The sequence below is a fragment of the Crinia signifera genome, chromosome 11 (assembly GCF_055691185.1).
Source record: "Crinia signifera chromosome 11, ASM5569118v1, whole genome shotgun sequence".
Lineage (NCBI taxonomy): Eukaryota > Metazoa > Chordata > Amphibia > Anura > Myobatrachidae > Crinia > Crinia signifera.
This window is the reverse complement of record NC_139227.1, coordinates 115,528,880-115,545,400: the sequence shown is the minus strand read 5'-3', so window position 1 is coordinate 115,545,400 and position 16,521 is coordinate 115,528,880. Positions and strand designations below refer to the sequence as shown.

Sequence of the window (16,521 nt, the reverse complement as noted above, 5' to 3'; positions counted from 1 at the left end):
GTATGTCCGTCACAGCTCGGGCTGTACCCCACAAGAAGGGGTTTTGTCAGATTTGGGCACTTTGGTCGTTACCATGAGAAACACCCGGGACTGGTGCTGGTCTCAAGTGCTTTCTTTGCCATCCCTTAAACAAATAGGGGTCATACCATTACAATAAATATTCATGACCTGTTTAAACTTACGCAGTGTGGTTATTTTTAGAATAAGGTGTCTGTGTGAGTTATTTCTAGACATAAGAGTTAAGTAAAGGTATTGGCCAAGCAGCGTAATTCATCAGACGCACAGTGGGTAAACTCCAGAAAACAATAAATCTCATGTTAATAACAAACAACAGCAAATCGTTAAGAAAGTGACCAATACAATTACGTTTACAGAGGTGTTGGAAGCTGTCGAGCTTTGGCCATTAAACAAATCGAGTAAACAGTATTAAGCTTCTGAGGCTTAATTACAATCCCGTGTAAAACAAGACACAGCGTAGCCTTGTTCATATAGCTGATTGTAAGCATGAGTGCGGCTGACTAGATAACAAAGTCACAGTGAGTACGCATACTTTATCACGCTCCGATATTACTGTATGTCATAACCCAGTACAGCAGCGATTTTCAGCCTTTTTCAAATCAAGGACCACCAAATAAGATTTTAGAATTGCCAAAGCACACCATCATTAGCCATTCGCGGGGGAAAAAACACTCAGACACACTGACCCCCATAGGAAAAAAAAAAAAAAAAACATTGGTCCCCACATGAACATAAAATCACATTAGCCCTACAAAAAAAAAAAAAAAACAATCATTCACACTGTCCCCCATAGAACACAAACATAAAATACATTGGCCCTCAGATGAACAAAGTAAAGTATAGTACAGCATCTGTGCCAGGCTTGTCTACTTGCAGAACACAGGAGAGACCTTATGGCAATGCCAAGTGTTTTCAGTGTAGGATGCCCCAGGGTGTAGCGTTGAAAATGCATCTCTGGCTCCGGCGGCACATTTGAGAACTGCTCGCGGCACAATAATGTGCCACAGCGCAGAGGTAAAAAAAACACTGCTGTACAAATTGAGGGAACGATACAGAAATCAGAGCAAAACGATGCTGCACTGCAGGTGGGGCCGATGTAACATGTGCAGAGAGAATTTACCCTGCACAGAAGCAAAATAACTCCCCCCCAAATCTAACTCTCTCTGCACATGTTACATCTGCCCCACCTGCAGTGGTTCAGTTCACCCAGCATGGTTTTGCCCATTAGATAAAACATTTAAAATTTGCCATCAACTCTTTTTCTATGCATTCTAAAAGTGTATAATCAGCGGCGTAACTATACATTTTGCTCCCCCCTGCCAAAAAGTTTGTGGCGCCCCCACTCCTGGGCTCCTCTCCAGCGTGTTTCCCCAGCGTGAGGTGATGACGTCACACGCATAACGGAGAAGCTGAAGCAGGAGAGAGGAAGAGAAACTAGCAGACACTGCCGCTTCCCTTGGCTCCGACGCATCCCAGGCCACCCCAGCACGTCCATCTGACCCGCCCATCCTGTACACAGTAGCCAAAGCCGGCTCTGTGTACAGTCAATTGAATCAGTGGGGGGCTTTTCTGTCTCTGCCATGGCTGCACCCGCGCTGCGGCTGACTCGCCTCCGGTGCTCAGCCAGTGGTCAGCGGCAGGCAGCAGCATATCAGTGCGTCCAGCGGGTGCTGGCGCCCACATAGACCCCACTGTGGCTTGCTCCCCCAAGCGGCAGCTGGGGCTGCCTTTACAGTAGTTACGCCACTGTGTATAATCCACATTGTAATAGAAATTACCTCACATAATGTATATCTATAAAACTTCACAGTCAATCACAGAGTTTATATTCCATTTTTGAGCAATAAAACTCAAGGTTTGCTGACCTCAGAGTCTACATTTTCTCAGCGGAAAATGATCTTGGCTGCTCTGAAGTTTTGGAAAACCAAATACAAAATCTACAATACAGTATCATGGCTGAGAGCTATTTTTGGAAGGAAAAATAAAAAGCTTGACTAATATTTTCACATTGCTGGAAGAGATTTATGGGGTCGGTTATTTTCTTGCAATTGCGGAGAGCTTTTCCCATGACACACAGTACGGTATAACGTCTGCACCAAATGTCAGAATTATTCCAAGCATGGCGGGCTAGGAGCAGCGCTGTGGGGACCAGAGCAGGGTGGGGCGGCCCGGCATTGGTCACTGCACTGCTGTCGCATTTCCTGCATGCTTGTATTACAAGACTGGCATCTATGACATTGTTGGCTGGTGGCCCACGTGTTTGTATTTTCTCGCCTCCCGACAGTTATGAAGTGGTGTCTTCAAACTCAGCAGTAGATGATTTATTTCGATATTGTTGAGGTCAGACATGCCGGCCTGGGGTTCTGGAGGCATTTCGGAAATCAGCAGCTCATCCATCACTTCATGGCAGAGATCGGATTGCCATTATAGTCCGCTAGCCAATTCCTACTACGCACAGCTGCGTGTGTTCATTGGACAATCTATTCATTTGTGTAGCTGCGGGCATACATGTTTTATGTAACATGGGTTTGGGGTCCGGGTTTTGTGCATGTGAAAAACGGGTCCTGGAACGTCACTGCAGCATGATTGACATGCTACAGGGGTCCGCAACAGGGTGCGTTTATCAAAACGTGGGCGTGGCGTTTCCTGTTTTGTGGGTGTGGCAGGATTACAGTCTGTGCCGGACAGAGACTTCCTGGACCCGGCTGAACAGTCCCGATGGCTAGTCTTGGTAAGCTTTGGCTGCGGTCCATCACAAGTTGCGACCGATGTTCGGTCACTTTAGCGCCATGTGCTGAGTCCATGTCAGCAGTAAAGGGATACCACTGGCTCTGGCACACAATAGGTCGACACAGGTAAAAGGTTGATATTAGTTTGTTATGATATTTCATTTTTTTTTTTTTTATCCGACTTGTTCTTACGTTACCATCCCAGTGGGCATAACTCATGTTGACCTTTTTATGTGTCGACCTATTCCCTGTCAACCTTTTGCTTGTGTCAACCGTTTGACCACATCAACCTAATGCCTATCTACGTTTTTTTATGAGTCAACGTATTGACTGTCAAACTAGACACTGTCGACCTAATGATCCACACCCCAACAAATGATATTTCTCCATGCTGCACTGTCAACATAGCCCTTATCATTTAATGGGGTAGATGTATGAAGCAGTGATAAGGGAGGAGTGGCCCATGGCAACCAATCAGCACTGAAGTAACATCTGTAATTTGCATAATATAACACTATACAGAGCAGCTGATTGGTTGCCCTGGCTCACTTCATCATACATCTGCCCCTGTGTGACATATAACTATACAATACTTGCATGTATTTGTACATTTATGTTTTTCACTTAGATTTCTTACGGAATAACCGTGGTAACGTCACGTATTTTATTAAACAAAAAGAAACGAGGGACTGAGTAAATGAGATAATGTGAGTACATATGTACACATGGGCCGGAGACGCAAACACTGAGAATGTTATCTGCAAACACAGCGACAGGCTGCACAATAAGCGGTGGCGGGGAGTCCAGTGTTGTGGGCAGGCGGTGGAGGATTTTATAGGTATCATTTCGGCAAAAGGAGTATTGTTCTTATTCACAGATGCTCAGGTCATAAACCCGTGGGTGCAGCCTGAGCAATAATCGAACAGCCGCACGGTACACGGTGCGCACGTGCGAGACGCTGCCAGCATTTCCTGGCCGTTAGGAGGGAGGGCCGCTGACATCTTCCGCAGCTTCCTTCTCCCCGCGGCCTTCGCAGCGTGGACTGAGTTCTGGCTCACTCAGCGCTGCGAGCAATGGAGAAAAAAATAAAGTGATGGAGATTGGTTTTCCCCCTGTGTGCACAGCTGCGTACACATACACACCCGTCCACGATTGTGCGGGTCTGCGCATGCGCGAATATGTGCAGACATCATGTGCGAACGCCCTTGGCGAGTATTGCACTCTCCCAGGCAGGCAGGGGAGGGAAGGGGGCGGACAGGGGGCTGGTGCAGGGGAAGGCAGGCGGGCCGATAACAGCACAACTGGATCTGTCTCTTGTATGATCCGCAGAGGTGGAGGAATCCAGCGACCACCGCTGCCACTTCTAGAGTCGGTTACATACACATCAGATTGAGGGCGGGATGTTGTAACATCTGCAGCCCTGTATCGCCGGGCATCGCATTATTAATAACGGCATATGATCTAACATATGCGGTTATTAATGCAAGGGACAGCTCTTGCGATACGAGCTGTCCCTTGCGATGCGGTGCCGGCACTGGACTTCCGGGTCTGTGAACCGGGAGTCCATCTGCGCATGCCCAGAGTGACGGTGCCGGCTGCAGGGACGGATCCCTCAAACAGCGCTGCGGTAAGAAGCCCATAGGCTTCTGTAGGGAATCAGCAGCTTTTGCTGGCGATTCCCTCCGTAGCGCTGTCTCTGCGGAGGCACAATACAGCATACAGAAATGCGGTAAAAACCCAGATAACGGGGTTTTTACCGCATTTCTGCTTTAGAGAATCTTCCCCTGATAGTCATGGACGGCTCGGCTTCCACCAATGCAGTCCAAATAATCAGGCAAAGGGTCATATCCGTCTTCCCACAGTGTGCTTATTTTAACAGCTGCCACAAGATCACAACACATCAGCTGCAATGTGCACTGTTTTCTTACTCTGACTTAAGGCCCATACACACTGGGCGACTTTGAGCTGAAGCAAGTCCTCTCCCCCTCTGTCGGCGCCGGGCAGGGGGAAAGCCGCTCAGTGTGTATGCCATCATCGCTGTCCATACACGCCCAGTGTGTATGGACCTTTACTGATTTTATGTAATTTTGACATAGCTAAAAAAAAAGTATAAACTATAACTGGAGGAAGACAGAGCATATGGCAGATGCCTGTAATGAAGCCTTCGCTCTCCCTTATAAGCGTGTCCTGGTAGAAGGAGTCGTCCTACCTTATATGGGGACAGAATGAAGCTCCGTGTACAGCGGATGCTGCATTCCTGCAGGGAGAGACTGGCTGGGGACAGATAGAGGCCTCTGGACTAGTAGTAGGTAAATGTCATTATTGTCTTGATAACGCAGTTTCTGCATCTGCCTGAAATGTATCAGGTATTAGCATTGTTATGGGCCCTACACCAGGGTTTCCAACCCTCCCGGAATGGCCGGGAGACTCTCAAAAATCAGGTCCCCCTCCTGGCCCCCTGGAAAGGTGGACAACCCTCCCGGATACCGGCAGGCTCCCCCGTGGCAGCGTTTATTTCCCGAGACTCACTTTTCGGGGGAGGGACGGGGCTAAAGATGCAAATCGCGTCATTTAGCCTGACCCTCTTGAAGTCCCGCTAATTGCGGGATTTGCCGTACTGGGGGGCGGGGCTCGATGGCGTCTGCATCAGGCCCCACCCCCGAAGTGCTGCTGACAGTCTCCTCTCCAGGTTTCTCCTGGAGGGCAGACTTTAAAAGTAGGGAGCCCTGCCATACACAGCGATATACAGGCATTTTCTGAACGATGTTACTTAAATTTAACTACATCACTCAGAAAATGCCCTTACATCGCTGCGTGTGTGTAGGGGCCATAGTAATAGCGATGCGCAGACCCGCGCGTCCCTGTCTCCTGGCGATTATTAACCAGCACGCTGGTTATTAATCAGTCGGAGCCAGTGTTCTCACCGGAGAACACTGGCCCTGACAGATCGCTCAGCAGCTACATCGCTGGCACATCGCTGTGCAGCACATCGCTGGGCGTTCTCAGCAATCTGGCATCGTCAGAACGCTTATCTACATATATTGCTACATGTGTATGCCCCATTCCAATCCTTTATTTATAGAGAACCGACATGTTATGCAATCAGAGAAAGGTTATTACAGTATACGAGGTAGTAATACCAGTAACTGACACAGAGTTATTATTGGCTGTGTGCTGCTCAGTGAGAAACCATCGTCTACTCTACATAATAATGCTAAATGCTCACTAAACATGTATCTACTAGTCGCTAGCCTGTGAGGGGATATATATACCGTGTTTCCCCGATAATAAGACACTGTCTTATTTTATTTTCTTGAACAAAAAACACCATAGGGCTTATTTTAGGGGTAGGGCTTATTTTAATGAACATTGACAGCAAATGTCAAGAAACATGCCCCCAGTCCTTCTTCTTACAGGTAAACATACCCCAGTACTCCTTAATAAACATGCCCACAGTCCTCCATTATATCGGCAAACATGCCCCCAGTCCTCCATTATACCGGTAAACATGCCCCCAGTCCTCCATTATACCGGTAAACATGCCCCCAGTCCTCCATTATACCGGTAAACATGCCCCCAGTCCTCCTTACAGTAATAAACATGTCCCCAGTCCTCTGTGATAAAGGTAAACATACCCCAGTACTCCTTTAAGTCTCAATAATGTCCAGCTCTTCTTTGCTGTGAAACATGTGCGCGGTGACGTACCGCACCGCAATGCATCCATGGAAATAGAAGCGGCTTCAGAAGAAGCCTGTGCTTTTACCTACACAACGGAGGTGAGGGGGGTTAGGAGTGGTGAGTGGGGGATCAGGGGGGTTTAGCAGGTGTAGAATCTATTGTCTGAACGCCAGATAATGACATTTTACTAGGGCTTATTTTCGGGGTAGGGCTTATTTAGGACCAGTGTCCAAAATCAAGGGTAGGGCTTATTTTCGGGGTAGGTCTTATTATCGGGGAAACACGGTATATATATATATATATATATATATATATATATATATATATATATATATATATATATATATATATAGAGAGAGAGATATATATATATGGGTCATAGGGCCGACCCCCCCAGAGAAGCCCTGCACGTGCGCATGCACAAAGCCTCAACATCAGTGCGAACACGTGGGGGACCGATCAAACTAGAATCAGGGCCTAAGGCAGTATTGTAACAAAAGCTCCGCAGACCCCGCGGCCGAGGGGAGGCGCTGAGTAAAGTGTGGGCGCCGGGGGTCTGTGGAGCTATTGTTCCGCTCCTGCCTTACCCCAGTTGCCGCTTGCCGCCTCTAACCGGGACGCAGAGCTATTCCTCTGCGGTGACCGGTCCCGGCACTTCTACTGGCTCAGCTCTATTATGAAAAATCTCCCTTCCAAAATGTCCGCCCCCTTATAGCAGACCATTTTTTGGGATGCTAGAGGAGGCCGCCACTTTCTCTAGCATCCAAAAAAGGTCTGCTGTAAGGCGGCGGACATTTTGGAAGGGAGATTTTTCATAATAGAAGGAGCTGAGCCAGTAGAAGTGCCGAGGACCGGTCACCGCTGCGTGTCCCGGTTTCGGAGGTGGCGGCGGGGGGGTAAGGAGGGAGGAGTTAACTTTTCTGGAGGGGGGCGCTGAACATTCCCGGTGGGGGGGGGGGGCGCTATATTTGTAGTTACGCCCCTGGCCTAAGGGAGTAATTCATACATGATTGCAACGCCGCAACTTTTCTGCAACCAGCGATAAGGTAGATGCGGCCCTGCTAGATTGAAATCTCACCTTGTGAATTAATATGCACGCCGTGCAAATGGACGTGTACGCTGTGTGAAAACTTTTCCGCCATGTAAATATGTTCCAAAACCCTTAGGGCCAGATGCACTAGATCAGATGTACTAAGCTTATAAAGGGATAAAATGGAGGGCGACAAACAACCAGCCAATCAGTGCTTAACTGCCATGTCACAGGCTGGGTTTTAAAAATAACAGGTAGGTGCTGATTGGCTGGCTGTTAATCACTCTTCACTTTATTACTTTTTGAAGCTTGATACATGTGGCCCTTAGACTTACGGCGGCTGTGATGAAAACGGGCGTGGAGCGGACATCACACACCCTCCGCTAAAACGCTTGGGCGCGCCTGCGTATACCCTGACACTCCCAGCATTTATTGTGGCACGCCTAGTGTTTCTCATGTCACTCCCATGAAACGCCCCATTACCGCCCCCCAGAGGCCGACTACCTGTCAATCACCTTGCAAACAGATTGCAAACAGAAAAAGTAGCAGGACTTCATCGCTGCCCGGCATCGCGCATGCGTGTTGCGGCGCATATGCATGCGCAGTCTATCAAAAATCGTCCGCCATGCCATGTTTTTAGAGAGCGTCTAGGTGCGCGACCTGCCAAATCTGACCTTAAGTAAGATTCCCAGTAATTACAGATAGCGTTATGTTCCAGCTTGTGTATGGTTAAGCGCTACCTTCAGTGCTGTCATCTGCCTATTATTCCGTACTAACAGCTCTGACACCATAAGCTGCAGCAATCAGCAAAGTGGATATTTTTTTCTAATTGTTTTGCAGAACTGAAGTACGGTAAGAGGTTGCTCCAGGCAACTAATTGAAACTGTCGACAGAGAGCAGCTCTACGCAGCTTTCCCAGACAGACATCCGTAGTAGTCATATTGCACTAAGGGGGTTATTCTGGTGGGATTCGCTGGGTGTTCCCATATGTAAATGGCCCGGCCAGCTCGCAGCGTAGAGAACAGGTCAGAGCCACCCGACGCACCATGGGAGGGACTTGTGTTTCATGAGGCCAGGCCCATTCTACAACACACACAAAAGACCCTACAGTCTTCCTCCCCAATGTTGGGACTGGGGGGGGACCTGTGTCATATCACCTTTAGTGAATGAATGACATACTAGAACGCACACCCATTATGGAAGACAAAAGTTATCAGCAATGTAACCATATGATGTTTCATTTCTTTAGGAGCCCAGGACTTCTTTAGGTAAAACTAACAACCCACAAGTCACATGAAGTTGTCTTTAGCCTCTGGTGTAGCTAACTGCCCCGAGGTCCCAGTATGAAACATGAGCCTAGGTCCCCATAATGTCCCCTAATGCCTCTCCTGCTTCTTATCTGGTTTGTATCTCTCTGAACCTACGTATACAGTATATGTTGTGCTCAGGCCACGTAGGATATTAAATTATTCACGATACAAGGATTCGGTATGAAATCCTGATGGTCAAAATCCCGACAGGGTCAAAATCCCGAATGGGTCATAACACCGACAAGGACAAAATCCCGACAAGGTCAAAATCAGTATTATGACCCATTCGGGATTTTGACCGTCGGGATTTTGACTGCATCCCTGTTATACTGTTGGAGTAATAAGCAGCGCACAGAACAAGACAACGCAAAGATATCGGAGTATACGGTGCCTGGACATGGAGAGGAACAGCAGATATACAGAGTATGGGGAGAATGCAAGAAGGGTACATGGAATAGGAGAAAGGGCCGGGAAGGGACCACAAGTTTTGAATTAAAAGGTAGGGAACTTATAAACTAGCCCTGCAAAACTGAGTTCAGACAGGGATATCTATGGGGAGGGGTAGAGGGAGCTAAATATAGCTATAGCCCCATTCTGAACATTTAACCCTTTCATTGTTTTTATTTCAAACTGTCTGGTTTAAATACATTTTTTTTTATATATAAAAATGGTCTAGATTGATTGTTAAACGATGTGAATGTTCTTATTGTAAAGTGGATCACTATTGGATCAGCTACTAGCGCTAGGGCTGCTGAGCCTGACCGGACGTTGGACCTGAAAGGGTTATATGGTCCTCTAACGTACTATATATTGCTGCATAAACCTAAATAACTACAGCAGCTCAAACACTGGCCGCACACTATTTAATGACATCCCACAAGAATACTTCTATTGTTAGACGTACAATCTTCAGTGTGGAATGAGCCAGTGCATTCGGAGATCCCTCCTCCCTACACTATGTACAGTAACTCCCAGGACCTGTGGCGGAGTGGCACATCCATACTGTATGTCTGTGGGGCCGAGCTGGCATGTGACCACACGGCGCATGCTCGGGAGCTGACAGCCGTACAACACGGGCGATTCAGGGACGTAAGAATCTCAGGTGCATTTCCATTTATAACTTACTGAGTAGTGTAATAGGGAGTTCTTACATAAGTAAAAATCAGTGAGGGGTCAGCTGTGGGCTACACAGAAGTGTGGGGCCCGATTCAGAGGCTGTGGTTCTGCAGCCCCAGCAATTATCGAATTATCGTGCGCACGGATCGTAGTGTGCATGTGGAAGCCTGTCCTGCGATGGTGGCTTTCCATCGCTGGCCATACACAGGATGATTGACAGGCGGCCAGCGTTTTGGGGGAGGCACCCAGACGTTTTAAAGAAGTGTCTGGAAAAACGCACGTGGACCCAGGTGTTAAAAGGATGTCAGCTCCGGCACCAATGTCCAATACTTCATTGCAGCGCTGAGTAAGTCACAGGCTGCTTCAACCCTATATCCAGCAAGTAGGAAACCGATAATTTTGCTTTCACTTTCTGTTAAGGAGTCATTTGGTCCATCAAGCGGCCTCTAGTGGCCACTGGTGGTATTTCACCTCAAATAGGTGAGGAATATTTAGCCCATTATATCTATAGACTCACTGTCCATGGTGAATCCGACCACCTTCTGCAGGTTCCAACCACTGAGCAACATCCTTAGCCGAGCCGGAGAGGACTTGTCCAGCTGACATAGAGAAGGTCATTGTGGCTGGTAATGACCCCTATCTATTACTATTGCCTAGCAGGTTATCAATTGCCAATCCTTTACTGCACTGATGGAACATCGGTCAGAAAGACACCAAAAACTCAGGCAAATCTGAACCTCTAATGAAAATCTCATTACTTGTTATGTTACCATTTGACTTTGAAGCACCTCTGCCATAGTTCCATTATCCTCTGTAACCTATTAATGACAGTGTTCTATGAGTACTGAGCCGTGCACCATAAGCTAGAATCTGGAACAAACACCGGTCGCCCATTACTGAAAGTTAATCAACACTGCAGATAACATTTAGCGAAACTTCCTCCGCATGCTGAAGAAACGGTATGAATAGAAAACAGGTTGGACAAGCAGTGGAACTTTAAACAGAAAACACAAAGCCACACTGTTCCTTTTATTTTGCCCTGGAAGCCTACAAATTAACTAGTTGTGTCCCAGCACTGGGGGCACCCATAGAGCGTAGAAAAAAAAACAAAAGCTGCCATTGAATTTATTGGATTTAAGTTACATGCTTATAACTTACTTAGCAATTAACTGAATTAACAAATCTGCAAAAATCAAAGTACATTTTAAAACTTCTGACGCATTGCTTAGAACGATCACAGATTTGGCAACCACCAGAAAAACACAGTTCTAATGCATTAAGAAAAGTGGAACGCATGCCTTCGGACTTCACTTACCCTTTTGAGCCACGTGAAATGTTTGTAAATATCGATTTCAACGTCCATTCTTTTTGTCCATTTCGCAAATCAAATTATCTGGTGAAACCGAGTTATTCTTTCTGGCTGGAAAGACGTCTTTTGTTCTGTGCTGCGAGTGTCGCATGTGTGCCTTACTGTTTTGTTTTTCCCCATGAATATCTGATCACATTTTACCGCGTCTCTCCGCAGGCTGTCTCTGGTGGACTGATTGTACAAACTGAATTAACTTTGTCGTGTGATTCAATCTCCTTAATACTGTGCATTAAGTTCTAAAAAAGATCATGCGACCAGTCGCATAAATAAGGGGGAGCTGGTTTGTTAATCTTTTACCTCCAGTCCCGAAGACGTTTCCTATAGCTAAAACAACCAGCTAAGTTTTGCCAAGTAGTCAGGAGAAAACTATTTCCCAAGGATGCCTGCTTAAGGCTTTCTGTTTCACTGGTGGGTAACTGGAACTGATTACTCCAAGACCCCCTATTTCCTGTCTCTGTTTCTCTTGCAGCCTGTAATGTCACTTCTCTGCATCGCCTCGCAGTCCTTGCCGGGTAATGCAAAACCTGACAGCAGCCCTTGCAATGTGATCTGTCTGTCCCCCTCTTGTTCTCTGTGTGAGGCTCAGGAGAGTAGGACACAGAGATGTTGGAGTCAACACCTCTCTGGGGTTTGAAAGGGACGGGAGTCTCCCAGGTCCTCAATTTGTCGGTTTATGTCCTACACATAAAAATGACAGTATAAGCGACGGATTATGTGTGATTCTGTCTAAGGTGTAATTTTATCTTTTGTGGAACGCAGATTAATAAATGGAATGTAGTCACACAGGTAAAGGGGAGGCCACGCTGCTGCATAGGGTGGACTTATTGTATATGCATTATTGACACTCGCAATGTGGGAGGACAGGCGACAGAGTTAGGTATCACTCATGCAGTCGACATGCTGGCGATCGGGATGTCGGCGGTTGAAATTCCTAAATTGGAATCCCGATATGACTGGAGATGCTGCTGACGGCATCGTGACAGTATGCCAAGTAAGTATGCCAGGGACTGTTAGGGATACGCAGTGGAGGGGGCGGTGGTATATTCAGGGCCGGTGCAAGGCACCGGAGCGCCCCAGGCGAGTCGGGGTGGGTGCGCCCCGGTGCCGGGGGGGGGGGGGGGGGTGTACCTGTCCTGCGGCTGTGTATATAAAGCTTGCGGCGGCGGCGGCAACGGGGGTCCCTGCAGTCAAGAAATAACAAGCGCTATTCACCTGGCTACGCGGAAGCGCTTCTGTTGTGAAAACACTGGCCGCACGGCGCACGCTGATTGGCCACAACAGAAGCGCTTCCGCGTAGCCAGGCGGATAGCGCTCTATTTCTTATTGACTGCAGGGACCCCCCGCTGCCGCCGCCGCCGCAAGCTTTATATACACAGCCGCAGAACAGGTACCCCCGCGGCACGGGGGGGGGGGGGGTGAAATGCCACCCTCCAGTGGCCGGCGCCCTAGGCAAATGCCTAGATTTGCCTAGTGGTGGCGCCGGCCCTGGGTATATTTATAATGGGGGCAGTGTGCACCGCGCACGCTACACATATTTCTCTGATACTTAACGTACGGGGTCCAGAGGATGCAGCAGGAGTGCTGCTAAAATTGCCTGTAAAATGGTGGTAGGAATGGGATCATTGGGTCAACCTAAAGATGGTCGACAGTCATTAGGTCGACATACTGCAAGGTCGACATGGGTCTAGGTTGACACACGCATTAGGTTGACACAAGCATTAGGTCGACATGGGGGTTTTTCACTGTTTTTTTTACCTGAATGTCGACACACTCGACATGGACATGGATTAAGTGTGCCGCATCCCCTTACATTGCTCGCTGCGCTCACCATGCTTTGGGCACGGTGCCTCGCTGCGCTCGCCACACTATTTAATTCTCCCGCCATGCTCGTGGATGGTAGGGCATGAAATACTGCCTGTCAGCTAAAAAAAAACATGAAAAACCCCATGTCGACCTAGACCATGTCCACCTAGTGCTTGTGTTGACCTAAACACCTGTTGACTTTGTCCCATGTCGACCTTGCAGTATGTCGACCAAGTGGTGTCGACCTATTGACTGTCGACCAACCGACCGTATCCCTTAAGTTATAGGGTAAGTCGTTGCTACTAAGCACCGCACATCACTATTTTATTCTCCCACCGCGCCGTAGTGGATGGTGGGCATGAAATACCGCCTGTCGGCACATGTCGGCTACAAAAAAAAAAAGGAAAACCTCATGTCAACATTTTGACTGTCAACCTTTCCATTGTCAACCTAATGCTTGTGTCGCCTTTCTAACCCTGTTGATCTATTTCAGGGGTCCACCTAAGGCCTGTCGACATTCAGTAGTCGGCCTAATTTATCATGTTTTAAATGGCCTAAATTTGGCTCATGTGTTGGTGTTTGGACAGTTTTCAGTACAGCCCCTGCCGAATGTGATCAGGATTAGACATCTCATAAAAGGTAATACCTAGTGTACCTAGGCCCTTATTCTAGTTCACTTGCAAAGGCAAATTCCTTCTCAAATGGACAAAACCATGCTGCACTGCAGGGGGGCAGATGTAAAATGTGCAGAGAGAATTAGATTTGGGCGAGTTATTTGGTTTCTGTGCAGGGAAAATATTGACTGCATTATTTTTACACTGCAATATACTGTAGCTCTCACTTTGAAGTAAAACCCCACCCAAATCTAACTCTCTCTGTACAAGTTACATCTGCCCCCCTGCAGTGCACAGGGTTTTGTCCATCTGAGAAGGAATTTGCCTTGGCGAGTGAACCAGAATAAGAGCCCTAGTGTAGCTTTGCTGTAGACAAACATTTGCGTTCCTGATCACATTGTCTATTCAGGACACAAGAAACTAGGATACAATGCCCTTGTTTACGGCTCCACTATTTAGAATATAGAAGTTGTAACTTCCGCAGACACCGGGGAGGAGGGGGGGACACCTGGGAACACATCTAACACAGCACAGCGGGGTCGCTGCTCCTCATGGCAATTTATATACCGGGCACTCAGGCAGTCTCCCTGCTTAGCTACTGAGAGCAGGCAGGGGATCATGTAACGTAAACCTCAGAGCTTCCTGGGAAACTGTTCTGTGTCTGACCCCCGTGTCATCGCGTTACATATCGGGCAGTCAGCTAAAATACTCATATTAATATCAACGGGAAGTCTCACTTGGAAAGTCATTTAATCTTCGGATCTGTCAAACGATAGGAATATAGTCGTGGATTCTAAACAGCGCTAGCAGCGGGACTTTGTATGTATTATATAGGCGTTGGTGGGCAAACTGCAACGGGCGAACATTGGGTCCAAAATGAATAATATTCCGTGTTATTGTTTAACTTCACGAGCATCCCCATTATCAGATACTTTGAGGTGACTTTCAGAAGTTCAGGACCCATTTTCCGTGTTCCCTTGTTGAGCTTAACCAGTCTCTCAGTCCCTACGTACAGAATTAGGATACGGTCACTAGGTCTACAAGCATTTGGTCGACATGCATGAAGATCGACATGACTGAAGGTCAAGTGAAAAATGCCATGTCGACTTTTTGACTGTCGACATTCCCCATCTCAACCTAATGCTTAACGACCTAATGACCCTGTCGACCTTCCGGCATGTCGACCTTCCTGCATGCCAACCTTCCTGCATGCCGACCTAGTTGCTGTCTATTTAATGATCCTACTCACTCCATACTTACCTACTTTTGAAAACTAGTTTCAGGGAGATCATAGTTGGTAGTAGAATTTTGCACAGCGCCCCATTGAGGGGGCGTGTCATGCTCTTCCCAAAGGGCGTGTCTAGTTCAATATATGGAGAGGTTGTGCAAAGAGATTGTGAACGTGGCACCTAGAAGCGTGGCTGTGTACTGCTACATTCGAGAGGAATCTTTTAAAATGACCTATATCCAAATGTAGTTGAGCCCCAAAACTGTACGTAAGATATATTATACTTGGTAACGTGCTGGGAAATGGCGCTGATGACTCACTGTTAATGTATCTATCTCTCATTCCTTTTTTCCCCAAAAATGTAACAGTGTAATGTGGGCTAGGTGACATGAGGGAGATTGCTAGACTAATGAGGGAGAGAGGGAGATTGCTGTTATGTCAGGGAGTCTCCTGCAGAATGCAGGAGGGGAGGTAACTATGATGTAACAGTGTAATGTGGGCTAGGTGACATGAGGGAGATTGCTAGACTAATGAGGGGGAGAGGGAGATTGCTGCTATGTCAGGGAGTCTCCTGCAGAATGCAGGAGGGGAGGTAACTATGATGTAACAGTGTAATGTGGGCTAGGTGACATGAGGGAGATTGCTAGACTAATGAGGGAGAGAGGGAGATTGCTGCTATGTCAGGGAGTCTCCTGCAGAATGCAGGAGGGGAGGTAACTGTGATGTAACAGTGTAATGTGGGCTAGGTGACATGGGGAAGATTGCTAGACTAATGAGGGAGAGAGGGAGATTGCTGCTATGTCAGGGAGTCTCCTGCAGAATGCAGGATGGGAGGTAACTATGATGTAACATTGTAATGTGGGCTAGGTGACATGGGGAAGATTGCTAGACTAATGAGGGAGAGAGGGAGATTGCTGCTATGTCAGGGAGTCTCCTGCAGAATGCAGGAGGGGAGGTAACTGTGATGTAACAGTGTAATGTGGGCTAGGTGACATGGGGAGATTGCTAGACTAATGAGGGAGAGAGGGAGATTGCTGCTATGTCAGGGAGTCTCCTGCAGAATGCAGGAGGGGAGGTAACTATGATATAACAGTGTAATGTGGGCTAGGTGCCATGAGGGAGATTGCTAGACTAATGAGGGAGAGAGGGAGATTGCTGCTATGTCAGGGAGTCTCCTGCAGAATGCAGGGGGAGGTAACTATGATATAACAGTGTAATGTGGGCTAGGTGACCTGAGGGAGATTGCTAGACTAATGAGGGAGAGAGGGAGATTGCTGCTATGTCAGGGTGTCTCCTGCAGAATGCAGGAGGGGAGGTAACTATGATGTAACATTGTAATGTGGGCTAGGTGAAATGAGGGAGATTGCTAGACTAATGAGGGAGAGAGGGAGATTGTTGTTATTTCAGGGAGTCTCCTGCAGAATCCAGGAGGGTAGGCAACTATGACTCACTCAATTGAGGTTGCACCCAAGGCCAGTGCAAGGTGTTTCGGCACCCGTCAGCTTGCTGCTTCCACCACCACCCAAACACCAATATCGACTTTCCAGAACCTCAGGTGAAAGCGTGAAGGTGGCGTCTTAGAAGTTCAGCATCTACAGTTTGCCGTAAGTTCAACAATGTGTACTC

General features: G+C 47.6%; 1 protein-coding gene across 7 annotated transcripts in view; it reads right to left on the bottom strand.

Moving 5' to 3' along the window:
• PPFIBP2 (PPFIB scaffold protein 2) overlaps positions 1 to 16,521 on the bottom strand; it is a 172,549-nt gene that overhangs the window by 108,630 nt on the left and 47,398 nt on the right. Inside the window, exon 1 of one of the 7 annotated variants that reach the window (XM_083164332.1) lies at positions 11,197 to 11,840. The exons of the other annotated variants lie outside the window; for them this stretch is intronic. Within the exon in view, the coding sequence (XP_083020458.1) occupies positions 11,197 to 11,244 (48 nt within the window). The 5' untranslated portion in view covers positions 11,245 to 11,840. Of the gene's footprint in view, positions 1 to 11,196; positions 11,841 to 16,521 lie in introns of those variants that run through there. 7 annotated transcript variants of the gene reach the window in all.